The sequence below is a fragment of the Eschrichtius robustus genome, chromosome 10, assembly GCF_028021215.1.
Source record: "Eschrichtius robustus isolate mEscRob2 chromosome 10, mEscRob2.pri, whole genome shotgun sequence".
Taxonomy (NCBI): domain Eukaryota; kingdom Metazoa; phylum Chordata; class Mammalia; order Artiodactyla; family Eschrichtiidae; genus Eschrichtius; species Eschrichtius robustus.
Window position 1 is genome coordinate 2,437,309 of NC_090833.1, and position 27,952 is coordinate 2,465,260.

Consider the following 27,952-nt stretch of genomic DNA (forward strand, 5'->3'; position numbering starts at 1 on the left):
AGGAGGCCTGGGGGCGGGTCAGCCTGAGGTTGTGTGTAGAGGATGGTGCGAGGTCTTGTTCACAGGCAAACTGGACCATGGGGACAGGCCAGGCAGCAGAGCCCTTGCGCCAGGGACGGGGAGGGTCCCAGGAGAGGGCAGGTCATCCATCTGTACCTCGGCCACGCGGCCTTGAGCTGGGTTACTGGGCCTCAGTGCCCGTCCGACCCCCAGCCAAGGTGCAGCACTAACGAGGTGCTGAGAAGTGTCCGCTGTGCCCGTCACCTGGGTGAGGGTCAGGTCTGACCGTCAGCTCAAGTCCACCAGCGGGGCGCCATGGGCTCACCTAGCACGGTGGCTTGCAGCCAGGTGAGAGGAAAACCTTGTTGGGGGCAGAGGGCAGGTTAGGGAGCCGGCCTGACCCCCAGACCTGATCCCCATCCACTTGCCCGGGCCGGCCAGCATGCCCACACCTGCTGGTGCCTGAAGAAACCTTGTCTGCTCTCCTCTGGCTGCGTCTGCCACCCGTACATGGGCACTGCCTGCTCTCTCATGGCTCCCGGGAGCCCCCTGACTCATGGCCCCTCAGAAAGCAGGCTTGAGGATCCTTGCCCGTGCAGGAGGCCACAGCTCCTTGCCTGGAGCTACAGGGCACCTGGGGGAGGCACGTTCAGGTGATCCTAGGTGAAGGCGCCTGGGAATACAGCTGCCTGTGCAGAGAGGGTTGTGAGCGGAGCTGAGAGTTACCTGATGGGCGATGCAGGGGACCCTCCTGCAGATGAGGGTGACACGGACCCAGGGTCCCCACCGGCCTGTGCCTTCTACAGCTCCCAGGACCCCTCATCAGACCCCAGGAATCGGTTTTTTTTCCTTTTTTTTTTTTTTTGGCTGCGTTGCGTCTTCATTGCTGCGCGCGGGCTTTCTGTAGTTGCAGCGAGCGGGGGCTATTCTTTGTTGCGGTGCGCAGGCTTCTCACTGCAGTGGCTTCTCTTGCTGCGGAGCATGGGCTCTAGGCACGCAGGCTTCAGTAGTTGTGGCACGTGGGCTCAGTAGTTGTGGCTCATGGGCTCCAGAGCGCAGGCTCAGTAGTTGTGGCGCATGGGCTTAGCTGCTCCGCGGCATGTGGGATCTAGTTCCCAGACCAGGGCTTGAACCCGTGTCCCCTGCACTGGCAGGCGGATTCTTAACCACTGCGCCACCAGGGAAGCCCCAGGAATCGGTATTTTTAACAAGTTCCCAGGCGGCTTCGACAAGCAGCCAGGCAGAGGCACCACGAAGACAGAACCTTCGGGCTCCTTCTCCAAAGATTCTATGAGGGACAGAAAGCCAGGCACCGTCTCCTGATGCATCTCTTGAGATTTCAATGGCTAAAACGCACCATCTCCCGGGACCCTGCAACGCTGGCATCCTGTGAGCCCTTCACGTCATCTGGCTTCGTCCTTGTCAGTATCCCGTCTTGAAGCGCCAGCTGCCAAGGCGCGAGGGAGAGAAGCAGGGGCCCGAGCTCTCCGCTGGGACAGCAGAGCCATCCTGACAGCTGCCCCCTCACACCTAGTTGGAAGCTTCCAGAATCCCAATCCCCTCTGCCAGCCTCCAGCAGGACATTCTAGAGAACAGAAGGCTGCCTCCGTACCCCCTCCATCAACTGGGGTGACAAACAGAGGCGCTTAAAGCAAACAATCAAATAGATTCACAGGGACCACGTAATAGCAGTATACTTTTTTTAAAAAAAACGTCCCTGCGTTGATTCCTAATGAGCTGTCACTCTCTCCCATTGACAGTCTTGATTCTGGACCAGGGACCCCACTAACGGGCATGATTATCACAGGTGACTTTCCGGCGGGGTGGAGGCCGGCGCCCTCTCTGCGTCTAGACTCAGCCTAACCACCTGGGAGGGGCCTGGAGGAGACGGGCCGCCTCGGATTCTGACGAGAGCATCTGTACCCCCTCGGGCTCCATGGACACTTGCCCCGAAGCTGCGGACACTCGCACAGGACCAGGGCACCACTGGAAGATCCAGGGCTCTGCGCTTCTCGGTCCCGGAACCACGTCTCCCCACGTTCAGGGCTGAAGCCAGTTTATGCCACAATGGCCACGCATCCGTGTCCAGGGCTGCTGTCCGCACCCCCGCCCGGCTGCCCAGGTCCGGCCCCTCCACCTGCACAGTCACCGCAGGCTTCGCTGGGTGTGGACCAGCGTGTCGGCAGCGCAGGCCTGGCCTCTGCTCACCCTCAGGGCACCAAGTGGCACAGACGCCATCGTGGCCCCTGACCGACAGATAAAGAAGTCGGGGTGTGGTGTCGTGTAGAAGCAGTGGCATGGCCACAGCCCTGGGGACCCGGAGCCTGGGCTCTCAGCCATGGCTCCCTGCAGCCCCTGAAGCCCCTCACTCAGGCTGGCACAGGCGGGGGTGGGTGCAGTTGTTGCAGTAGCAGGTGCCACAGGTCACCCCCCCACCCCCGGCACAGAACTCAGGGGCAGACTCTCCCGGTGCCCGATCCCCCTGGGGTCTGCAGCACGGCAGGGGCATCGTGATGGCACGAGTGTCCTTCAGCCACCAAGACCCCCAAGAATAGAGGCAGAGGGGGCGGCTGGAGCCCCCGAGAGGCCCCTCCCATCCAGGCTGTGATGGCAGGGAGGGCAGGCGGTTTTCTCAGTTTACAAGTGAGGACAGGGTGAGTGTGGGAGCACCGACCCCTGCCTCGGGCACCACGCAGCGGTAACCTGGGTGAACTCGCCCACCAGCCCTGCCCCGTCCCCACGATGGAACCGGAGAGGCGCCCGGACGCCCCAGAGGCCCCAGCCACTCACCTTTCCTTGAAGTCCAGGAAGACCTTGGCCAGCGTGCTGCCCCCCGCCATCATGGACACGTCGATGGCCCTCAGGAAGCTGTGATGCACCTTGATTAGGTCCTGGGACAAAAAGCAACCACGCGTGAGGAGGCGCAGCAGGCTGGGGGGCACGCGGGCTCTGCGATCACGCTCTTTCCGGGCTGCCGTTTCGACGGGAGGACGTCCCCGTGAGCGGCCGGGCGCTGGGTGCACCTCCTCGCGTACACACCGGGTACCGTTCACCAGAAGGTGCTACAGCCGTCCACAGTCTGCAGCAGCCTGTCCAGACACACGGCGCCCGACCCCAGCCAGCATCCTCGGGACCCGCCCGCTGTGTGACGGGGCTCAGGGGCTCAGGGGCCCCGAGGGGTGAAGTCTCTCCACTGTGGAAGGGGGGCCTTGGCCCTGGGGAAGTGTGTCCACACTTCAGAGCAGAGGGGCAGCTAGCAGGCAGCACCATCCCCCATCCAGGTTCCCAGTCCTTCCATGGCCACGTGTGCCACGGCTCACGGCAGGATGAACTCTGGGTCGGGGGGGCGCAGGGCACGCGAAGCTCCGGGGTCTGCGTCAGCCTCACCCAGGAGGTGACCAGCGCCCACCCCTCAAGCCGCTGGCATCCCGAGGAAGAGCAGGGCCAGCGCTCCCCGACGAGCCCACCCACACGCAGCTTCCGGCCCCGGCTCTGCTGACCACATCAAGGTGAGCCTCCCCACGGGGGGTGGCCCTCCGGCGTCCGTGTTCAGACACTGCAGAGCAGTGAGGGGGCTCTGTCTGCTCAGAGATGGGGAGGGGACACGCTTCCCTCCACTGATGACAAAACCTAATGCTTCCTCCAGGGCGTGTGCATACCCGCCAGCACAGTATTGGGCAGGGAAGCTCCCAGAAACTGTGTCCTCTGTCTCCTAAAACCAAAGTCCCCGAGAAAAGGGGAGCTGCTCACCGCCCTCCATCTGTCAGCCACGAAAGCACCCTTCAGCCAGGATCAACCATGCAAGCCCTGGGGACAGTCAAGCGGGAGCCCGCCTGACGTCCAAGCAGGTTAGGACCTCCAGCCCGCACACGGTGAGCCAGGGGTGGGACCCTTACCTCCAGGTTGATGAAGATGGCCGCCATGTCCGCCGGGCTCAGCACCAGCCTCAGAGGGTTCATGTAGTTCTGGAAGAGAGAAGCCCATCACTGCCATCACCGCCTGAAGGATGCCAGTCACCTTCGAGGCCACAGTCACCGGTCGGAGGGACTCTAACGGCCTCAGAGACAACAGGCGACTGCAGGCAGCACCCCCGTTCTGCCACCAAGGGTCCTGCGGGGCGGCCGCTCAGCCCAGCACACGTGGGTGGTCCACGCTTACTGGAGAAGGGGAGACCTGCGCGGGAAGTGTGGGACCAGGTGGGGGTCAGGCCTAAGGTCCAGCGCGAGCACCCGCCCCGCCCGGTGGGCAAAGCTCCCCAGAGGGCCCCTTGCATGTGGCGCTGGACTTCCACCCGAAGGCCAGCCAGGGTGGGCTCTGCTTTTTGAGATATTTGAGAAAGTGGGGTCCTCCCGGGAGGTGAGAGACATCGCCCAAGGGGGCGCCTGAGGACCGAGGAAGTGCCGTGATTCCCACCCGACACCACTTCCTGAGCCTACACCCATGAGTGCGCCCCCAAATCTGTCATCAAGAGGCCCACTCCAGCCCCGCAAGTGCCACAGTGGCAGGGGTGCTTCTGCCCCTGGCCTCCTGGAGGCCCCTGCAGGGGAAGACCAGCCACCCTCCCCTCTCCCTGCCCCTTCTCCCACAGGGTCCTGGTCCCCTGGCCCTCTCCTTGGCCGCTGTGTGGAGCAGGAGAGACCTGTCCAAACGAACAAACACTAGTGGCTGCTGGATGCACCCAAGCACTTCTCCCTGTGCCGTGCCAGCACCGGCCACTGTGTGACTCGGTTTCCTCACCTGCCACGGGGATGGCGACACGGTTAGGAGACGATTACAAACACGATCATCCCCAAGAGCACTCAGCACATGCACACCCCGGCTGGGCACGGCCCCAGCTCAACCCCCGCCGTGCACTGCGCCCGTAGACGGGCAGCACCCGCCCTCAAAGCCCACATCCCGGGGGTGGAGACGGGCCACAGCGGCCCGCCGGTTTTCTGCAACGCAACTCGGGCTACGTGAAGCCTGCAGGGCCCTAGAAGGAGCTGACCCAGGAGCTGGGACTCAAAGGAGTGGAACTGCTGGGGGTGGGGTGGGCAGCTGGGACCGTGTGTCTGCAGAAAAGCTGGTGGTCGGGGGCGGGGGGGAGGAGCTGAAGGGCGGACACACAAGGGTTGAGTGGGGCGGGAGGAGGGGAAAGGTCAGAAGCCTGGGCCAGACCTGGGGCCAAGGGGCATCTCACGACTCCTGGCTGGAGGCTCCACAGTGCCCTAAACGGTGGGGACCTACTTGGGCAACCCCATTATGGCTACACTTGGCCCTACTCTGCAATGAAAGACTAGCCAGGAAGGGTCTATCTCAAAAACCGTGTTGGTTCTTTCAGGCCAGCGCACACTGGCAGTGGGCAGTGAGGATGCCCAAGTGACAGGGAAATGGCACTGCGCCAGTGCCCACAGGAGGCCAGGGCGGATGGCAGGAGAAGGCCCATCCGTGGTTCTCCGGGAGCTGGGCAGGCCGGCAGGGAGACAGCAGTGACCAGCCATTCAGGGGAGCACACGGTCCGCCACAGGAGCTCCAAAGACTCACGTCACTGGGCCCAGCTGCGTCCCACGTGCAGGATGCCCACGGTGGGTGGTACTGCGGTTGTTGCAGCTTACGGAGGGGCAGGCTGAGTGCAGGCAGCACCCCAGGGGGGAGGTGTACATCAAGAGCTCACTCGGCGCCTGGCCTGGGTGGGAGCGTATACAGAAGGCGTCTAGCTCTGGGTGAGGATGCAAACATAGAGAGCCTAGCTCAGCGCATTCAGGAGCAGAAGCCGTAACGATGCCCCGTTTAGGCTGGAAGGAGCCTCCGAAACAAGCTCAGGGACAGTCCAGGGTCCGAGCTGAGGCCAAAGGGTGGGAGGTGGGACCAGGGCCAAGGGTGGCGGCTGACGAGGAAACTGGCCTGAGTGGAGCCCACAGCCTGTGTGGGGGCAGAGGGCAGAGGGCAGAGGAAAGGTGAGGGCGACCTCCTTTTTGGTGGAGGGTGCAAAACCGAGAGGGCCCCTGAGCCCCGCCTCCATCACCGCTGCCCTGAGTCCCTGCCCGGTGACAGCGTCTCCCAGGAGGCAGGGGTCCTGGGTGGCCCCGGCGGCCACGCCCACCTTCTCGATGTCCTCCAGGGTCCGGTAGTACTTGGCTTCCGTCTCCTGGATCTCCAGCAGGCAGCAGTTTCTCTTGTCGTCCTCCGTCATGCCCATTTTCTAGAGGGGACACAGGAGGTCAGCCAGGACCCCGCCATGCCCTCCACCTGCCGCCCACCCGGGCTCGGCCGTGGGGTCACTGAGCGTGAAGCGGGCTGCATGGGAGACAAAAGGCCCTTCTCCTCCTTTCTGCAGACGGGGAGGCTGAGGCAGAGGGGAGGGGACGTGGTGTGACCCTGAGAACTGACGACAGCACAGAGATGGGACAGAGGCTTCTGAATCTTTCTCCTCCAGACTGAGCACCCCCTCCAGCATATACAGCAGGCGTCACATGCTTAAAGCGCCGACTGTGTGCACAGGGAGAGGGTCTGACCAGCTCCCTGAGGACCCGTGTCCACCAAGTGATCCACCCTCCCAGCTTCAGCCTGCTACTGCCTCAGAGAAAGAAGCCAATTCCCCACAGGGCTGGACTTTCCAAATGTCCACTGCCTCTGACCAGGTTCTGAGCTAACAGCCCGTCGGCAGGGGTCACTGAGGACACGCCTCTGAGGCAGGGCCTGCCCCACCTCTGGGGTGGGACTGACCAAGAGACTGTGGCCACAGGGGCCGGAGAAGAGGCAGCAGGTGGGCTGACTGTCGGAGGTTCTGTGGATGGTCCAGACACTCTCCTTAAGTCCTTTCAGGCTGACTGAGCAAGCAAGGCTCCGGGGAAACAGTGCTGGGACGTGGGGCGTGCCATCTGGACTCATACCTGCCCTCCTCCTCCTCCAAGAAATGCCCCAGGGCCCCGCGTGGGTTTGCCGGGGCCACAGTTCTCCAAAGTAACCTGCCAGGCGGGCACATCACCCAGGCCCCCCAGGTCCCTTCCCAAAGCCCGAAGCCCCGCTCAGCCTGGGAATTCAGTGTTGAGGGTCCACAATTCCCCTAAAACTGTGTGTAAGAATGTGGTGCCCAACAGCGTCTCCCTGGGGACAGGGTCCCGAGTTCCTCCCGGAAGGCAGAGGAAGACGGTGCTGGCAGAACTGACCCCGGGCTTCCCCTCCACCTGCCACTTACCTGCATGTATCTAATCTGAAAGCATGGAGAAATAAATGGGGCAAAGAACCAGTTAGCAATGCTTATGCTTATTCAAGCCGAGCTTGGAGAAGTCAGGGAGCTCACCCACATTAGCCAACAGCCCCAGAGATCACATCACACCCTCCGCCCGCCCGCATGGCAGCCTGGCTGGGCCGGGGGTGGGGGAACAGCACCAGGACCGAGCACATGGCAGCTTCCCCACGGCCGGGCTCTGAGAGTGGCACCTGCCATCTCCTGGCCGTATCTTCCTTTAGAAACATCACTATTCCCAATACTTTCCACTTAGACCGTTCAGATAGCTCCAGACATGACAGGGGAGGAAATAAAACCAGCTGTTTTATCTCAGAGGACCTGGCGGGTGGCAGGAGGCCCGCCCTGCCTGGATGGACAGGACAGCTCGTGAGCCCAGCGCCGAGACTTGGGACACTAAGCATCGCTGGGCAGGTGGGACGCTGGTTTGTCCCCAGGACACAGGGGGGCATCTCCCCCAGCCCCGCAGGTCCTGCGAACGCCCCGGGTCCTGTCATGTGCCTTCAGCACCAGGGACAGCAGCGGCCTCTGGGGAGCGCCCACTCGAGGGCTTCTGCAAGCCAGGTGCAGACGGGGTCTCGTGGGACCTCGTACAGCCAGGGGGCAGGGGGTCCCCCCAGACAACCACACAGGCCACTACACCCACATGCCCTCTCCTGACCCAAGGACACCCAGCTTCCAAAGGGCTTGGGGAGTCAGGCGGCGCCCATCTCACTCAGCTTGCTGGCAATGCGGGAGGCCAGCCAGCCGCTCAGGCGGGCTCTAGGGTGGCTAAGGAGAGCCCTCCGGCCCCCTGAGCCCACTTCCCTGGAAGGTTCAGGAGCAGAGCTGCCTACCGTAAGGCTGCCCGGGGCGGGGGCAGACCTGGGCTCACAGACCCACAGCTGACTCTCCAGAGTGAGATTCCTGGTAACTGTGGGGACCGAAACCCACCTTCAGACCCTTGAGGGGCAAAATGAGAAACCCGTTCTTAGAAGCAGCATCTGGGGCTGTGAGCCGACTGCCGGCATCTCGGCATGTCTCCCGGCAGAGAGCGGGAAGGGCCCCTTTGAGAGGCCTCGTGGGGAGCTGTGTCCTACCCTTTTGTTTCTCCACCACCAGCTGGTGGCTCCCACGCTGAGGGAAAAGGCTGAAACCTGCTTTCAGAGAAATTGCCCCCATTTCTTTGGTGAAGGCAAATGGCATCAAAAGCCTCCATAGTTGGCAACTGGCATTGCGACCGCCCCCAGGAGTCTGGGGGTGCGAAAGGGCTGTGGTCCACGCCACCAGGTCCCCGTCTCCTGTCCTGGCCTGGCAGGAACCCTCCCTCCCCCGTACAGCAGCTGCGGGCAGCACGCGGAGCTGCAGCAAACGAACATCGGAGACGTGATTAGCCGACGCCCGTCAGAAATAAACATCCTCGCGCAGGAAAGACGCACGGCTGGCTAAGGGCAGAGGGATGCAGGCTGCCTGAGACCAGCACCGAGTCACTATCTAAGGCTCCCTGGGCAGGAAGGACTCGGGGTCCTGCACGCCCTCCGGAGGAGAATTCCAGAGCAACACGTCCGGGGAGGTGGGGTGGCAGTGGTGTCACATCCCGGTCTCCCTAGGACATTTCATAGGAAAGAAGGGACCTGGCCGACTGGCGCAGGGGATGAACCCCGTGGGGGCCGGGAAGGACCCGGTGCGGCTGCCCCTCGGTGCCTCAGGCGGTGGGGTCTGCGCAGAGGCTTTAAAGGTGGGGCGGGGCGGGACAGCGGGGGCGGGGCGGGGCAGCGGGGGCTCACCATGGGCTGCTGCACCTCCACCTTGATGATGTCCTCATAAATGTCATCCCCTTCATCCTCGCACGGGACGCAGTCGTAGATGTCCTCCCCCACGTCATGCTCGCTGCACAGGAGGGAAGCGGGGGAGAGGGGTGGGGGGCTGAAGCCACGTCCACGAGGGGGCCCCCCGGAGGGCAGAGGCAGTTGGGGCCACCGCGAGGCCCTCCCTCTCGGCCTCAGTGTCCTGGTCCAAGGACAGGGCGCCTGCTTCCCGTGGTTTCTGGTAGTTTAACCCAGGCAGCCTGGGAGTGCCTTGCGCTCTGCCTGCCGCCCTTCTGGAAGGTTCCACCATGACAGAGCCCACCTACCCCAGGCCTTTAGTAAAAGCAGGGACACACGCTGGGGCCCGGGGGCGAGATGCTGCCTTCACGGGAATCTTTGCAGAGCTGATGGACAGGCATGGCCAGTTCTAGGGACCAAATGCCCTCTCCCCGGGCCCATGCCTGGGACCTGGAGCCCCAAGCGCTCTCGCCTCAGCCCAAGGTCTCCCCAGTCCCAGCAGTCGAAGTGTGAAGGTCAAAGTGCAGAGCTCACAGGCACGGGGACATTTCCCCACCAGTCAGCAAGGAAGCAGAGCAGAGAGGAACCAGGAGTGTGCGATGCGCCTTCCCAAAGGACCAGGGAAGTTACCGCTTAACTTACGATTCAATAAACCTTTGTTTCAGCTCATGATCTTGCCAACAAGTGATCCCCTCTGATCTGCAAGACTCCAGTCAAGGGACACCTCCTCCAAGAGGCCTTCTGGGATCCCCCGCCCAGTCTGCCATCCAGGACTCTCCATCTGGAGCTCTTGTACCAAGGGCATCCCTCTCACTGCACCTCCAATTATTTTATAAGTGCCTGTGGATAAGCCTGTCTCTTCCCCAGACGAAACCCAACTTCTTACTCCCTTCTGATCCCCACTCCTGATACAAAGTAGGTGCTCAGCAGATATTTCACCGAATGAGCCAACAGCAAGTGAGCCAACCCGACTTGCCCATCAGTTCCCACAGGCCCCCGGCCCCCAGGGGTCACTCTGGCCTGGGGATCAGGGACAGGAGCCACCCTGGGCCCAGGGCAGCCAGCTCTTCAGCCTGCCGTGGGGTCCGTCCTCGGGGCAGGCTGTTCTCAGAGGCCAGCTCTCCCGGGAGGCCCACGCCAGCCCCGAGTGCCTCTCTGTGTGAGGACACATCTCCTAGCCTGGCTCAAAGGAGGCCTGGCAAAGTTCTCTTCTGAAAGGCGTCAGCATGAGGTGGACCACTTCCCCTTCCCATCGCACAGAGTCCGGGAGCGGGGAGGGGAGGGAGGCGAGAGCAGAAACGATACCCAGCGGCTCTTACGAGTGGGTTTCTGGCCCCGTCCCAAACCTAGCTTCTGAATATTAGCTGTCATTCTAGAGGCTGGGGCGGGGGAGACAGATCGCCACAAACCTACTGGAGAGAATGTGTCGTATTTCAAGGAAGGTCGTGGCAGCCAGTCTCCCCAGAGCCCTGGACACCTCCCCCGTGGGGCCGAGCTGCAATGGGACAGTGGGTAGATGCATCAGACTTCCCTCTGTGGGGGGCATTCCAGGGACGGGGTGAACCAGTGTCCACCTTGATGAGACCCCCGCAGGTAGCTGATGAGCAAGGGCGGGAGAGGAAGCTGCTTTGGGGGTATGTCACTTGCTGTTTCACCACCACTCCAGGTGTGAGGAAGCAAAAGTTGGCCTGAGGACAAAGCCAGATCACACGGGGCTAGGCCAGCTAACGGACCCCCGTAACTGTGACAGGAACAGTCACCCACCCACCGACGAGGGATGGCAACGCACGTGCGGGCACTCGAAAAACACATATGCTTTTCAACTTCACACACCCGTGGAGATGGAGAGCACTGAGGCCCTTTCACAGATTAGAAAACCACACACTGAGGCTCCACAGCGGCTACCGGGAGCTGTGGGGTGATCTCGGCCCCAGCCCGTCCTTCCTCCCCTCTCCCGCCCGCCCGCCCTCCACTGCGAGACGAGTGTCTGGACGTCGGCAGTGCCGAGAACTGGGGCGCAAATCAGCACCCAGATGGTGACAGGGCTCCCAGCTCCCGTCAGAACCAATGAGAAGGCGGAGAGGGGGTTCTGTCCCCCAAGGTGGGCCTTGGGAACGGTCACTCGTGTTGACACAAATCACCCCCGCCTCTCCAGAGGAGAGGAAACAGTTCCCGCAGCCCTGCCCACCAGATTACTGGGGGTCCAGGCAAGTACCTGCAGGGGTTCCTTCCGAAGGATGCCAGACGCCCTGGATTTTTGTCATGCAGCCAAGCGAGGCTGGTGACAAAGGCACTGTCGAGAATTCTGACAGCGTGGAACAGAGGGGAGACAGGGAGGCCCCCGGGCTGCTCAGTGAGACACCTCGAAGGCAGATCAGCCCGCTCATACCGTCTGAAGACAGTCATCGGCTTTGCTCTGATGAGCCAGTGGAAGGAAGTGGGGTGGATAGGGGGACCTTGACAGTTAAATATTCTACGAGCCGATGAAATGAATAAAGTAACTGAACGTCAGCCTGGAAAGGGTCCTCGAGGCCCTCAGGTGCAGGGACAGCGATCTGCCAGCCCAGGAGCCCCCTTTCTCATCCCACATTAGGGGGAACATCCTAACTGACCCCAGGACTCTATCCCATCCAGCTCAGAATCGTTTTCAGCAAAGACCCGCATGCAGCCCCCACCATCAGTCAACCGGAATCAGGGCTCGAGATGCAACTGAGCCCATAGCTCTCTGTCGTGCGGATGCGGAAGCCGGGGTGCACGGGCGGGGAACTGGCCACATGGTCTTTCGGAAGCCGCGTTCCTGCTCTGCTATCTCCTGGTAGGTGGACCGGTCGTAACGCTTTCATTGGCCGAGGACCAGATGGCGTGGGCACTGAGGGCTCTTCAGAGAAATAGAACCAGCGATCTGTCGATCTTAGGGTGATGCAGGCACCCGCCCCATTAGGACCCCAAGCAAGAGCTGCGCTTGACGGAGAGGACAGTGAAGCCTGGAGAGGTCAGAAGCTTCCCAGACAGGAGTGACTTGAAAGACGCTTGGACACCAGTGTGGACTGTGGGGTGCTATGGAAGGTGCCGAGGGGCAGAGTCCCTTCTCTGCCACCCTCTTCCCTGGCACCATCCGCATATCTAGGCATGCAGCGATGTCTACATGCACCTACTGTGTCTACAGAGCACCTACTGCGTTTCGAGCATGGGGCGGAATACCTTAACATAGGCTTCTCATTTGGGGGATAGGATTTATGTAGATCAAGATGTACCCTTAGCTCTACCATTTTGACAAGGGGATGCCCCTGATCGACCCCTTCCCCTCCCCTAGTAACCCGCCTCTTACTGTTCTTCACCAGAGATTCCCTTCGTCTGTTCTAGAACGTCGCATCAACTGCATCGTCTGTTACGTTCACGTCTGTGTCTGGCTTCCTCTCCTCAACATCATGTCCCTGAGATCCAGGCTGTTGCCTCCATCAGCAATTCATTCCTTTTTATTGCTGAGTCCTAATCCCACAATTTGACATCCATTCTCCTTTTGATGAACATTTGGGTTGCTTCCAAGTTCTGGTTATTGTAAATAAAAGCTGCTATGAGCATTTGCCGTTTTTTGTTTTGTGGACATGTGCTCTCATTTCCTTTGGAAATGAAATTCCATGAGGAGTGGAAGTGTTGGATCAAAGGGGAGGTGTGTGTGTTTATCTTCATCAATAACTGCCAAGCATTGTTCCAAAGTGGCTGCAGCGTTCACTCCACCACCAGCAGTGTACACGAGTTACAGTTGTTGCGGTTCTCTCCAGCTCTGGCGGGTTCCAGCCTTTTTAACTTTAGCCATTAGAGCAGGTATGTAGTGAGAGAGAATTGCGGTTTTATTTTGCATTCCTGCAAAGATTAATGATGTTTACATTTTTTCTGTGTACTCATGGACATTTGTGTATCTTCCTATGAGAAAGGCTTGCTCAAGACTTTTGTCCATTTCTAAAAATTGGTTGCCTTATTCTTGTTGAATTCTAGGAGTTCCTTATATACGATGGATACAAGTCCTTTGTCAGGTATGTTTTCTGAACTTTTTTTCCCAGTCTCTGGTGTGGCTACTCGTTTTCTTAATGGTGTCTTTTGATAAACGTTCATTTTTCATTTTAATGAAGCTTAATTTATTGACTTTTTCTTCTGTGGTGTCCTGACTCTATCCTGTGTTGCACCTACAAAATCTTTGTGCCTTGTGTAAGAAATCTCTGCTTCCTTCCAGGTTGCAAAGGACTTTCTCCTGTATCTTCTTCTAAGACCTATATGGTTTCAGTGTTTATGTTTAGGTCTCTGATCCACCTCAGATGGATTTTTGTGTATGGTGTGAGGTAAGGATCGAAGTTCATTTACTCATCCTCACATGGATATCCAGGTGTTTCAGAACAATTTGTTGAAAACCTTCTTTTCGCCATTGGATTGCTTGGATCTCTTTGACAAAAACCAATTGACTATATATGTGTGGGTCTGTTCTAGAATGCTCTACTCTAGCCCATCAATACATTGAGCTATCTTTATGCCAATACCACTCTGTCTCGATTAATTTAGTTTTATAGAAAGTCTTGAAATCAGGCAGTGTAAATCCTCTAGCTTTGTTCTTTTATAGGACTGTTTAGACTATCCTAAAGCCCTTTGTATTTCCATATCAACTTTACCATCACCTTGTCGATTTAAAAAATATGTCTGTTGGAATTATAATAGGAACTGTAGTGAATCTACAGTTTAATCTGGGGGAAAATCGACATCTTAACAATATCATCTTCCAATCCACGAACATAGTATACACTTTCATTTATTTAGGTCTTTAATTTCTCTCAGCAACACTTTGTAGTTTTATCACAGAGCTTTTAGAATTTAGGAAGCTTGGGACTACTGTTTCTTTCAATTTTTTTTTTTTTTTCTGCCTTATTCTCTCTTTCTTCTCCTTCTGGGATTCCAATTATACCTGTTAGACCACTTGATATTGTCCCACATGTCTGAGGCTCTGTTCATATTTTTCAATCTCCTTTTCTCTCTGTAATTAAGAGTGTATAACTTCCATCAAACTATTGAATATTTTCAAGTTCAATGACTCTTTCCTCTGCCACCTGCAGTCTTCTATTAAACTGATCCAGTGACTGTTCATTTGTTTTCATGCTTTTTGGTTCTAAAATTTCAATTTGGCCCTTTTTTATAGTTTCTATTTCTCTACTGAGGCTCCTCATCTGTTCATTGATTTGGTGCATATTTTCCTCGAAGCCCCGACCATATTTATAAAAGCTGCTAATTGTGACTTCTAAGTCATCTCAAGGTTGGTTCCCCTCGACACTTTTTTTCTTGAGTATGATTCACTTGTTCCTGTTTCTTTGTAAATTTGATGATTTTTTTCATTGGACCCTGGACGTTATGAGTGATTCATTACAGAGATTCGGATCCTACTATTTCTTCTGAAGACTAATACTTGTTCTGACAGTTAACTCGGTTGGTTGTACTTAAACTTCAAACTCTATCTTCCCTGCAGTGGGCAGCAGCTGAAATGGCTGCTAAATCCAGTTTCCAGCTGCGACATTTTTTGCTGGAAACCTTAGGGTCTCTCCTGTGTGTGTGGGGTTTAACGGTCAACCCAGGATTTAGGTGGATTCTATGAGCAGATTTGAGCCTGTGGGTCCCTCCCTTCCAGCATTCCCTGCCTAACTTTCTGGCTGTTCTACCACCCCCAATTTCTTTCCTCTGGCACCTAAAGCCAGTGGATTGGGGATGCCCTCATACAAAAGTCTATAAGCGCTCGAACCCATCCACAGTGAGCAGCTCTTGAAGAAACAGTGGGTTCCTCCGGCTAACAGTAAGATGATACAGTCCCTCTCCCCTTCCCCCCGTACTCACAGAAGGAACAGGACCACAAGACTGAGACACTGGGAATACACCCCTGGTGGTTCCCCCAACAAATGTCCACCACCATGATCTCAGCTGCTCTTCTTTCTCAGAATCAATAAAGACAAGGAACAGTCATTCATGCAGGATCAATTTTCACCACATTCATCTCTTCTAATTGACACAGGGCACTGAGGTTAAAAATAGGCAGCCAGAAACACCAGAGAGAGAGAGCTGTGCTCTGGCATCTGAACTTGGGACAGAAAAATCTCAAAAATGCAGACCCAATCACTTCTCTCCATTCTGCAAAATGTCTGTTATCCAGAGCCTGTTGAAAACTTGTGGGGGAGGGAGGGATAAATTGGGAGTTTGGGATTAACAGATACACACTACTATATATAAAATAGATAACCAACTAGCACCTACTGTATGGCACAGGGAACTATACTCAATATTGTAATAACCTATAAAGGAAAAGAATCTGAAAAATAGATATAGATGTATGTATAACTGAATCACTCTGCTATACACCTGAAACTAACACAATGTTGTCAATCAACTATACTTCAATTAAAAAAAAAAAAAACAAACTTGAGTAGTGAATGGTCAGCTTCCTGCCTGTAATGTCCTAACTTTACCGCTGTCTACAGGGCCTCGTTATAGAACCATGAGGGCACTCATAATCCTACTCTCTACATTTACAATACTTTTTAATTGTGAAAATACTCCCCAACTATTATTTAATTCAGGTCAATGAACACTAAGATATAGAGGTTCATGTATATTACACAAAATTATAAAACAGTAGCATTAAAATTTCAGCTTGTGCATGTTCCACATTATGGGAGAAGGGGAAATAAAAGAAAAAGCAAAGAAGTGGGTTTTTTAAAAAAATGAAAACAAAGTCATAAAAGTAAAGTTAAACATATTTGTTCAGCTCAGCAATTAAGATGAAAAGACTGTCAGATTTGATTGGTCTAATCGATACTTATCCTAAGACCAATTCTGTGCCGGTAGGTAACTTGTGGAATCTGGGGGGACACAGAGATGACAGAGGCACCAACGGACTCTGTCCAGGTGGGGAGACAGACAGGGCAGCAGTTATGGCTGAGATGCAGACCCTTCTAAACTGGAGGAGTGTCATTTGTGTGGGGTGACAAGCTCTGGTTCCCAGTAGCTCCGTCCCTTCGGCGAACATCGCATGGAAATTCCACTGAGTTACCCAAACTCTTAGCTAAGGCATCGCCTCCAAGTGTGAGTCTCCTGAACAGGGCAGGGGATAGATTACAGGTCTTAGGCATCTGCTAAAGCAGATGAGTTAATGCTGTGACCAGCTGTGCCCAGTGCATCTGACGGCCGTGGTCTGACGGCCGTGGCTGTTGGATGGAGGAAAAGGAAATGACAGGTGTGGGCTCAGGAGTGGGGGTGGGGTGCGAAGTGAGGTCCCCCCAGTGTCTGAAGTGTCCTGGAGTGCAGGGCGGTGACCTGGAGGTGGATCCAATGGTGTAAGGATCCTGGTCTGTTTCCTCCCTGCAACACGAGCTCAATGACCACCCAGCTCTGCCCTGGCCCTCAGAACCGGAGCCAGCCCCCAGCAGCCCCGGCACACCATCCCACGGCGGAGAGGCAAGGAGTCTGTACCCCCATCTGGGCCTGGTGCACTCACCCCAATCCCCAGCCCAACCTCCCACAGTCCTTGAAAAGGACCCCAAGGCCCTGAAAAAACCCGAAAGAGCCTCTGAGTCACCCCAGCGGGAGTCCCTCATGGCAGGTCGTCTCAGATACACCCTGGTTCTTTTCCCATCATCACTCGGACCAACAGAGCCGTGTCTTGGGGTTTCAAGTTATCAGAGGCTGGGTTTCATGGAGAAACTGCATGTCCCCGCCGTGCTGGAGCCATCTGTGCACGTAACCGTGCTCGGTCAATGCTGGACCGCAGGGCTGGTGGGTCCCCTTCTCCTTCAGCTCAGGCCGGGGGCTCTCGTGGTGGGAACTTGACTCTCCCGAAAGTGACCCCCGTGGGGGGAAGCAGTCAGGCGAGTCCGAGACGGATTCTCAGCCCTGCCAGCGTCTGGCTCTGCAACTCTGGGCAGGAGAACCTAAGCCTCAGTTTCCCCATCTGCAAACTGAGAATAAGGCCAACCCCCCAGTAGGGTCGTTGGAAGGACCAGCCTCAATGGAGATGACCAGCAGAGGCCCAGCATACAGTAGGTGCTCAATAAGTGACCGTGGCCCATCACTCCATGGGTGAGAGGGGAGGGTCAATGACACGATACTTAGCTCAGGGGTCCATGCTCGATAAACAGACACCGGCAGCATTAAATACCTCGGATGTTCTGAAACGCATCAGACTAGACAGTTGGGAGCCGGGTGTCGGCACTGATTTGTCCTTGGTAGGTTTCAGAGATTGCCCTTCTCTGTCCAGTTGTCCAGGAGAGAGCGGAGGACGATGTGAGCGGGGGAGTCCGGGGCCACGGTGGGGACGTGGATGCCCGCTCACGGATGAGCCTCCCAGCCAAGCCCACGCCACCACGAGACCGCGGCTCTCCCTTCAGCTGGATGCCACGTGGGTGCCACGGCCTCCCCAGCCCCAAGCCCACGTTCCGGGACAGCGACCTCCCTGCCGGCCTCCTCTCCCCTCACCCTTTCACTCCCGCTGCTTTCTGGCAGCAGCTGCGCTGACAGATGCTAAATCCCGGAAATTATCCTGATCCTCACAATGGCCTGAGATCCTCCAGGAGGGCCGAGCGCGGCCTGCTGCCCTCCGGAGACGGCAGAGAGCTCCCCTCCCGCCGAGACCCCACGGCCCGCCCCTCGCCCCAGAAGCCTCGCCTGCCTGTCCCAATTTTGGTACAGAAAGTCAGCTGCTCAGAAGAGCCCCCCGCCGCCTATGGAAAATCAGAGAAAAGCCAACAAACTCTCCACTTTCTGCCTCTGGCGAGCCTGTATGTTTATGATGGACATAAAATACCGCTACTGACAGATGCGATATGCATTCTGGCCTCAGGCTGTCTGATGCTGGGAAGCAGGATCCCAAATCACCGTTAAACTGTTACTAGGAAACCAAACCTGACATCTCCCCACCTCCGTCCACACCAGGCAGTGGGGGCGGCAGGGCGAGGGGGCTTCAGAGGGCCCGAAGAAGCCAGCTGTCGGCTGGACGGGCTGCACGTGGGGACAGACAGACAGACAGACAGACAGATAAGGCGCTGCTAACACTAGGGAGGTCGGCCTCACATGCCCTCAGCGGACCCTCCCCCCCAACAGTCGAGGGAGGGGCTGCTCTCCCTACAGATGGGGAAAGCAGGGCCCAGAGAGGGCAAGATGGTCCCCCAAGGTTGTAAAGCCATTTAGGGGCACACCTGGACAAAGACGTGGCTACCAGATTCCCAGAGGGGGCCCGGCTCGCCCGGCAGTGTGCTTCCTGCCATAACTCACTCTTCTCCAGGGACTCTTTCTAAGCAGTAGAAGACTCTTCCCAACAGCCAGACTCGGCCACAAGGATGAGGCCCAGGGGACTGTCCTAGCCAAGCAGCAGCTGGCTCGGGGTTTCAATCCCTCCTTTGTCATGTAAAGTGTGCTGTGTGACCGCAAGCAAATCACTTACCCACGCTGACCTTAAATTTCCCCAACTACAAAATGGGGGCAGGGCCACCACCTTGCAGGGTCCAGAAGGCTGAGGTAACAGGGCAAAACTCAGACACCGGGCCTGGCACTCAGGGGGACCCACTGAACGGTACCTGGAGCCGTGCTTGGATCCTTAATATAAGAATAGCAGATGTCCAGGGCCTTGCCATGGTGCGCAGGGCCCAGCTCAAGTTACCTGCCTTTTCTGTGCTCTGTTCCCTTCAGGTCATCCCTTCAGGATGACCCTCGTGGGGAGCTTTCCTCTGGGGCGTGGGGGACAAAGGCAGGAAGACAATGACAGCACAGTGACAAAGATAATCCTGGTGGACTTTTTAATCTTCTGCGGAAGGGGCACCTCATTCAGCTTCTTGGAGGAGGTGACCTCTGGGCTGGGTTATGTAAGAGGAATAAGGGTTTGGCAACCAATACAGCAGATACTACGTACATGACAGGGTTTTTTTATAGTTAAATCCAACGTGTTATGCTTATTCATTTTTTAAAGGAATATTTCTTAAGTGCCACTGTGTGTCAAATCTGTGTTGAACACATGGGAAATAATGTAAGGCGGGCCTAGTCTTTTTCCTCATGGGGTCCTGGAAGTTAGTATCAGGAGAGTGATTTGGAGAGGCCTTTATTAGACAGACTTTTGGCCACAGCCCAGCTGGTCCCTGCTTTCTTCTTGAAAACAGTAAAATGAATGAGTACATCCTTCCACACTGGCCTCCCCACCCTACAGAGGCTGTGTTAAATCAACACAGAATCGCTGTGACAGCCTTGTCCTGAAAGGACCCGGGGTTAACTAGGTATTAAAAATAAAAATTCATGTTAAGTCTGTGTCGTATCTGCTGGCCTGCATAATTTAAATATTTAGCCAGGGCAGAGTGGCAACGGGGCATCTGCTCTGCATTCATTCATAAGGGCCCCTGTGCTCTCTCTAGCACAGAGAATGAACAAGCTTCTTTCCTGAAGTGCTGCAGGTCAGGGTTTCAAGGTCAATGAGGCTCTGGGCCCCCATAGTAGCCAGGACCTTGCAAAACTGCACAGGCCCAGGTACCAAGGGGCCGAGATGTCCCTGGAGGGCAGGGCAGGGAACCTCAGGGCCGCAGGGCGCAGAGCCCGTGGCTGTCATTTGCACCGGCTGCCTCTGTAACCAGAAGAGGGAGGAGTTACGAGCCTGTTTACCGCTCAGGGTGAGGAAGGGCTACCCTCTGGCAGACAGACAGTCCTGCAGCCAGCTCTGGGAGGGCGGGGGAGAATCGGGCACCTTGCCTAGGCCACAGGGGCAAGACAGCCACTGGGCTGCACACACACGGTGACTTTGGGGCCGGCACGGCCAGCCCTCAGGTCCTGAGTAACAGACACAGCTGAGACCCAGACTCTCCCAGGACCCCAGCCCAAAATAAAGGCAGTGGCCGGCCTGGTAGGGGCGGGGGCAGGTTTCCTAAGTCACACTTTGGCAAATCCTATGCACCTTCCATCCCCTTCCAGCAACACCTCCCCCAGGAAGCCCTCCAGGTGTCCTGGCCTGTCGAGGTCTGATCCCAGTGGACACTGCCTGGATAGCTCCTGTGGGGCTTAGAAGAGCTGTAAGAATGAGAACTGCAGGGCCCAGGTCACCGCAGGGCCCTACCAGACAGCCCTGGGGCGGAGACGGCGGTCAGGCAGGTGGCCTTCTGAGTCAGACCTGCTTCAAATCCCCTCTGCCCCTCAGCCACAGGGCTCAGTGTGGGGACAGACCCCCGTGTGCTCTGTGGACGCTGGATTCATTCCCTGCATCCGGCCGGTCCCAAAGCCGGGCCGGGCCTCCCAGACTTCACGTGTGGATGGAGAGCCCCTCGACAGGGAGGCACCCAGCTGGTGCTCGCTAAGTGCACACTGTACAAATGGAGGCCTGAACGGCCAGAGGGGAGGCAGCTGGGCCGGCAGACTGGGTGGCCCTGCCCAGCAAGGACCATGGGAGGGCCGAGGCCTGCCTGTGCCTGGCTGTCACCACCTCAGCAGCCAGGAGCCAGGGCGCCCCGTCCGGGGAAGGAAGCAGGCTGCAGAGCAGGGCGGAGACCTCCGCAGCGTCCAGGGCCCAGGGGACCCCGCCCGTCCCTGTCCAGCCAGGCCCTCCACCAGCTGGAGGAGGGCGGCCACCGACACCGCCGCTTTGGGGGGCTTTACAGTCAACCCCCGTTGGGCCATGGTGGGGTCTGTGCTCTGCACGAAGCGGGGTTTGTGGTTTATTTTTAATGGGGCTGGTTCTGTGTCGTCTGCTTTCAAACTTGTCCCCTTGGAGAAGCAATCCCTTGGGAGAAACATGAGACGCCCCCAAACCCAGCGACCCATCCAGGCCTCGCACTTGGGCGTCCCCCACGTGTGCAGGTCTCCTGCTCGACACTTAACTCTCACGCAAGGCGGCGTGAACGTAAGGGAACTTTCTTTGCGGCTGGGAGCGGCGGGTGGGCAAGGTCACCAGCTGGGGTGGGCACAGGCTCTCCCTCGTCGGGCAGAGCGACAGTTGCTCGCCCCTGCAGTAGGGGGCCGGCAGGAGGGTCGTGGCCTCTGCCCTCCCAGCAAGCAGCCCCCCCGACCTGTGCACTCCCACCTCACTCCCCAGGGACCAGGAAGACCAGCGCCAAGAAGACGCCCAAAGCCCCTTGAAAGCGGCTTCGACTCGGGGAAACTCCTACATTTTATGCATCTTAAAAAATTACCCCAACGATGCGAACACGACACCGTTAAAGCTGCGAAGTCATCTTATGATGTAATGAAGCACGCAGCTGTACATTTACAGATGAATTATACTCCCTGCCGTGTCACGATCACATTCCTTTAAGCCTGAAAATCACTTCAATTCCGAGGAAAGCGAAACCGGTGTCAAGGAGCAGCCTGCTGGATCGCGAAACCGTGGCTCCTTCAAGCTCGAAGCGCTCCACGTGGCATCTGGGCTGGTGCTTTCACTCCGGAGACGGGGGCAGTGAGCCCCGAGGAGGATCGAATGGGCCCAGAGAAAGACAGAACGCCACCACGAGAGCCACATGCGGCCGAGACGGACGCGCCCCTGCTGTTCCTCGGCCCGCGTGATGCTCCCTTTCCAGCCAGCAAGGATAACTTTGAGGCACCCCCTCCACGCCGGGCGCCCCCCAGCGCTGAAGCACAGCCAGCTGGGGGGGTCTCTGCAGGCCTTCTGATGCAGGCCGTGCCTTCCTTGGTATGAGGAGGGTGGTCCTCCCAGCGCGTCCCAGGGTGCTTCGATAATTCTGATTTCTTGCCAACACCTTGCGGTGTCTCAAACCTGCCGCGCCTCTGCGGGGGCAGGCCTTGGCAAGGCTGCTCCTTCCACTGGGATGCCAGCCCTGCCCTTCAGCCGCTTCCCACTTGGGCTCCAGGAATCAGGGGTCACCTCTTCTGAGAAGCCTTCCCTGATTTCTGAGCTGGCATTCACCCAGCCCCACTCTGGACTCCCGGGGTGAACTGTCTCACGAGCGTCATTTTTCTGTGTGCAGATCTGACTCCCAGCCCTGCGTGGGGGGCTCCCCCAGTGCAGATGCCTAAACCCTGGCCCACCCAGGAGTCGGGCAGGTATGAGAAAGTAGGGGGGCAGCTCCAGGTTCCCGGGAGCATCTGGCAGGAAGCAGGGGTTAGCGGGAGGGACGAGCCTTTAGGCAAATGCAAGGTACTAATCGTCAGGGCAGTTTAAAAACAGGCCTCTCATTTGGGGCTCAGTTTGCTTGATGAAGCCTTTCTTAAGTGGCACTATTTTGTGTTAATTTTTTCAACCAGCTGCTCTATTATCTGATTATACATTATTCAAGGATCTCAAAAGTGAGCGTAGAGTGCTAGAGAACATAATCTTCGTTCAGCATCATCCATTCAAACGCAGGGGGCTCTGCGCTGGCCCCCGGAATGCTGTTCTGGATCCGAGACCCGGGCTGCCCACATGGGGGCCACTAAGCCACATGTGGCTGCAAGCTCACAAACGTGGCCGGTGGACTGACCCGACTCACATTCTGCAAGAGACTGTCAGCTACTTCATTAACGATCTGTTATGTTAATGATTACGTGTTGAACTAGATGATACACTGGGTTCAGTAAAAATACATTCTTAAAATTCATTTCACCTGTTTCTTTTTTCTCTTTCTGGTGCAGCTACTAGAAAATTAACGATCGCACAGGCGGCTCATGTTTGATTTCTCCTGGACCGCGCTGCCATGGCCATTTGGAAACCGGAGACAAAGGCCACATCCTTGGTAGCGGGAGGATGGGAACCACCTCCCCTGCCTGGGCGCTCAGGGTGTGCCCGCTGGGCGCTGTGCTACCACAGTGTAGCTGAGGACCGACACCGCGTGTTACACACAGGGGAGCCGGGGCGCAGAGACTGGGTAACCCGCCAAAGCCCACGTGGTAGGACACGCCAGAGCCGAGGCTCCGGGTCTGCCCAGAGACGCCCTTGGCTGCTTTGGGAACAAGGCAGAGGCTCCTGCACAGCCCGGTCAGTGCTCCTGCTTTAGGCGGGTGGAAGGGGGCTCTCAGTGTAGAGCAGCATCTCGTGGGCTGAGGCTGCAGGGCCCTCCATGACCCGCCGGGGTGACACTGGGGGGCTGTGAAGACACGCCCGGTAGGAACGGCGCCTCTAGCGAGGATCCTGAGAGGGGCCCACGCGGGAGAGCCGCGTCTCTCCTCCAGCGACGCCCACGCTCACCCCTCGCACCCCAGCACGCTCCCCACTCCCCACGCCCGCTGCCCCGACCACGCTTTAAATTTCCAGAAAGTGCACGGGAACCAGCTGGCAGCTGAACAAACACGTGACTGATGGGCTGACTGAACAGAGGCGTTCTTGGGGCCATGCACCGCTGGCGGTCCCCCACTGGTGCCCAGACCCCCCACCACGCTCGCCTTTCCCCAAACAGCTGCGGAGCGTCCGAGGTCTAGGAGACCAGGAGGGGCCCCTTAGAAACACGAGGTGATCATCCTTTCTGACACCTGGCCAGAGCCCAAAGGAAAGAATTAGCCAGTTCTGCTGGAAACGTCACTCTCTGGCTCCCTGGCGCTGCCTGGCATCAGATGCAGGCCAGTGCCCCGTTCCCTGCCCCGGGGAGGCCAGGGAAGAAATGACATTTCTGTTTGTGTCTTGTAAATTGCCATAATGGATAAATATGAATCCCAAGTCCACAGAGACAGGATGCTAGGAAATCTTGATTTTCAGTAAAAGGAGAAGGGGGGAAAAAAAGCATGAAAAATTTATTAACCTGGAGCCTCTGGGACCAAACCGCAACTTCAAGACTCAAATTCGTTCCCCTCCCCTATTAATGCATGATTTACGTTTGCAGTAACTGCAGTCATAAGGAACTCATTGGATTGAGGAAGCTCACGCTTAATGTCATGGAATAATATTATTGAACTGTGTGCAAAGCCACACATCCCCCAGACTGGCTTCTCCATGCGAGAGGAATTCCATCCTGTGAGAGGTCAGACACATGCAGAATAGACCGAGGAAGGGGAAAATGGGCGCCCGGGGTCGCTGGCCAACTCACCGCCCAGGAATCCTCCAAACTGAACGTGAAAGAGCCATTGGGACAGGCTAAGCAGGGGGCCTGGCTGGTACAGAGGAAGCTGCACAAGGGCGGCGTGGGCCCCATCATCCTGGAACCCTCAGCCTCTGCTGACCCCTCATGCATGTCTCGGGAGGGCAGAGACCCCCAGCCTCAGCTTGGGGGTGACTCGGGAGAAATGGCAGATCAGGGCCCGACACTCAGCACCGGGCAAGGGGCACCCCGGACCCTGGGGGCGGGGGGCACTGACTTTGCATGGTGGGGAGGTGAGGGCACAGGCTCGGGGTAAAAGGGCAGCTCTGCCGCCCCCTCGCTGAGTGACAGGGGCCAATAGCTTCCCTCCCGAGGCCTCAGTTTCCTTATCTGTAAAGCGGGGGCCCCCCTAGAACACACCTCACAAGGAGACCGTGGGGTGGAGTGGGGGATAGAAGGAGGTGAAGTTCCAGCAGTGCACCCCTACCACCCCCAACATTATCGCTTGGGATGCGCTGTTAGGCCGCGGGCACGGGGTGCCAGCTGCTGGGGGCTGGCGGGGGGGGGCGGTGGGTGACATGAAGATGCAGGGACTGACCTCAGGAACCTTCCGGTCTATCACAGTGCACCCCACAAACACCCCAAAGGCCAGACAGGGGTGTGGGTGCTCTGTGATGCGTGGGGTGTGAGTGGGGATGCTGGCTGGGCGGGCGGATGGACGGAGGGTGGTGAGAGGCTTCCCAAAGCGGGGGGCACTTAGGCCCGGACTCGGCAGACAGGGAGAGGCTCTCCAAGGCGGAAAATGCCGGGAAGGGCGGGCGGGAAGCAGTTCCAGCGCGGAGCTCAGCCAGCCAGGGGGCTGCAGACGGGTGGGGACCCCTGGGGGCCTCCCTCCGGCTGTGCCTCTCTGAGCCTCGGTTTCCTCACCCCTTACGGGGGGTGGGGGAAGGTGGGCAGCCCCTCATTCAGCCCCGCACCTCGGGAGGCCCCGTGGGGTGGAGTGCACCTTTCTCGAAATTTTCCAAGTCCTCCTCTGATTCCTGGGACCGGGCAGTAGCATCCAGATAGGGAGCCCCAGGCCCTGGTTGTGACTCGTGTGGACCCTGGGCCCCACTTGCCCCCTCAGGGTGCTCTCCACCCTCGGACCCACATGGGGTCGACCAGGTGTCCCGGGGATCGCCACCATTCACACTGGGGTCAGCCCAGTTTCCGGAAGATGGGCTGGTGGCAGCTATGCCCACTGGCCAGTGAGTGTTTCACTCACAGATCACATAATGTTGGGCCGCCAGCTTGCTGCCCACATGCTGATTTTTCAATGACTCAAATTATTTAAATGGATAGAGATCCTACAGAGAATATTTGCCCAGGCCCCATACCCTAGAGGCAGCCTGGATGGGGGCGTGGAACAAGCTGGGGGCTTTGACACAGCAAGTGCACAGCAAATCCGGGCTCTTACTCTGATTATGATTCTTATTTTCAGTCTGTGCTGTAAGATGAAGGAGAGAGAGGCCACGAGTCTTCCCAGAAGGAACAGCCGTTTATCCGGGAACAAAGACAGGAAAGAGGCCCCCAGGGGCAGGAATCCGGGGAAGAATATCGTTCACCTGGCCTGAGGGCAGTGGGCCGGCCACGTCAGGAGCCATGTGGGACCACCCCACGGCCTGGGCAGGCCCGTCACCTCCCGGGCCTCGGTCCCCCTCCTGCAGGATGGGGCGGCCCTGCCAGCTCCACCCCGCTGCCCCTTCTCCGAGCAGCGGGCCACATGACCCCACCCCCGGCCACAGCTGACCGCGCAGAACGCAACCATCTCTTCTGGAAGAGCCGCCGCCCAGGGCTTCCTGCCAGCCCCCGGGGGGCTCCAGAACCATAAGGTGAAACGGCCGGGGAGGGGCAGCTGGACCCAGGCTGCATGAGATGGTGCAAGAACTCCTCGGAGAGAGGAAGCGGGGGGACCCGGGGCAGGCAAAGACGGGGCCTTGGGAGAAGGGGAGACGCCCCAGTGGCTTCAGGTGGCCTGGCCTCGGCCCAGCCCCAGCCCGCGTCAGGCCACGAGACAACCCGGAATCACCAACTGCCTTTGCCTGTAACCTGTGCTCCAGGGGCCCCAGCTTCCGGAAATGCCAGCTCTCTCCCATCCCCAGCACAGCCTCCAAGGGCCGAGCTAGGACACCTCCCCAGCCCCACTGCAGCTTCGATAGAGAAGCCCGGCAAAAACCAGCCCTCCTGACGCCCGAGCCTGGGGAGGAGGGCCACAGCCACGTCAACAGCAGGCACGCTGGGAGCCTCCTGGAATGCGGGGTGGAGAACCGCGCATCCTTCCAGCAGGGGAGCCACACCACCACCACCCCCGTGGGGACGGCCCGGGCAGACGGCCGAGACCAGCGCCCGTCGAGGGGCCCGTGTGAAGCCCCGCTCCCCCCGCCTCCTCCTGCCTGGCTCCTTACTCTGCAAGTTCCTCCAGGCTGCGGTAGACGTCGTCGTCATTCTCCGCGGTCTCCTCCGAGGGGAAGGGCCTGTGGGAGAGGAGACATCAGGGGAGTGAGCAGGTCTCGGTGGCACCGCCGCCCTGGCCGGGCCCCCAGCCTGGGTGGGGTCCGCCACGGGCCCCCCTGGAGCGAGCGCAGGAGCAGGCGGGCTTCTGTCTGCTCCCTCGTGGAAGGAAACGGGGTGCACATTACGTGGCTGTGTGATGCAGGACCACCCAGATGGAGGTGCCTAGAGTGAGGACCCCACGGCCAGCTCGGCCCCGGACACCGGAAGTCGGTCCCTCTGGCCAGGCCCCGGCAACCCTGCTGGCAAACGAGGGAACTGGGTCAGGGACAGCAGGAAGCTTCCGTCCGTGCGACTATCCTGCTTCCACATGCCAGGGGGACCCCAGACACGGGGGTGTGGGCTCCCCTGGGCATCCTCGGCGGGGAGCACGGGAACCTGTCTTTAGGAGACAGAGAGGGTGGGCCATGAGCCCCAAACTTAGCTGGACTTGAGACCCTTATTTTCCATGAAAATCTCCCAGTTCCGTACTGGGGGGATGCCCAGGATCCCCGCAAACCCTGTCACCCCGAAGACACGTCTGGGAGGAGTAAGAGAAGGGCCCAGGTGTCAGAAAGCTTCCCGGCTGGTGTGAGGAGGGCGGCACGGCAGGGTCGTCTCCTGCAGACAGGCGTCTACCTGGGCAGCTCAGAATCCGTGGGAGGGGAACTCACGGGGAGGAAAGGGGGGCTCCCTGGGAACGCGGGGTCTCGGGCCGCACCTGTCACTACTGCAAATTGAATCTGGGCCTGACTCCTGGGAAAAGGGGCGGAGCCAGCCCACGCTGCCCAGGTGCCGGGGGCCGGCCAGTACAGGTGAGGAGCGTTAGGGCATGAGATGCCAGTGACACAGAGCCCTGGGCGCAGCCAGGCTCACGGGAAGGAATGCAGGCGCGGCACCAGCCCCAGCACCGCCTGCACGTGGCACGCGCTCACGGGGAGGGCGGGTGAGCCCGCCGGCTCTGTCACCCCCCAACTGGGATCTCATCTGGAGACTGATATGAGATCCCAGTTCACAAACTGGAGGAAAGGGGCAGGTCTGCAAACGAACAGCGCATTCTGGGTAAAGAAACGATTGGGGTGGAAATGGGAAGGGCACACTGTCGGTACCATACCCACACCTGGCCCCCCCCATGCCCACCGCCAGCACAGGGAGCCCATGCAGCAGCCCTTCAAGGAAATGGGCTTCCGACACACTCTCCGGGCTCCCCGGGGTCCCCTGCACACCCGCGTGCGAGCGCCCACTCCTGCCTCTCCCGCAGGGACCTGCAGACGAGGTGCATGGCCCCGACTACGTTGAACCAGCCCACGCCAGGGCACAGAGGCCAGCCTCCAGGAGGACGGGGCCAGAGCGGGGTGAATGCTGCCAGGAGGAGGGGGCTGCCAGCTCGTTCAAAA

At 58.3% G+C, this 27,952-nt stretch overlaps 1 protein-coding gene across 4 annotated transcripts in view; it reads right to left on the reverse strand.

Annotated features, from left to right (window-relative positions):
• Positions 1-27,952, reverse strand: part of VAV2 (vav guanine nucleotide exchange factor 2) — a 183,184-nt gene that overhangs the window by 33,756 nt on the left and 121,476 nt on the right. For all 4 annotated transcript variants that reach the window (XM_068553911.1, XM_068553910.1, XM_068553909.1 and 1 more), the window contains exons 4-8: positions 26,471-26,539; positions 8,995-9,097; positions 6,083-6,181; positions 3,897-3,965; positions 2,791-2,891 (exon numbers count right to left, since the gene is read on the reverse strand). In XM_068553911.1, the coding sequence (XP_068410012.1) occupies positions 2,791-2,891; positions 3,897-3,965; positions 6,083-6,181; positions 8,995-9,097; positions 26,471-26,539 (441 nt within the window). The remainder of the gene's footprint in view (positions 1-2,790; positions 2,892-3,896; positions 3,966-6,082; positions 6,182-8,994; positions 9,098-26,470; positions 26,540-27,952) is intronic.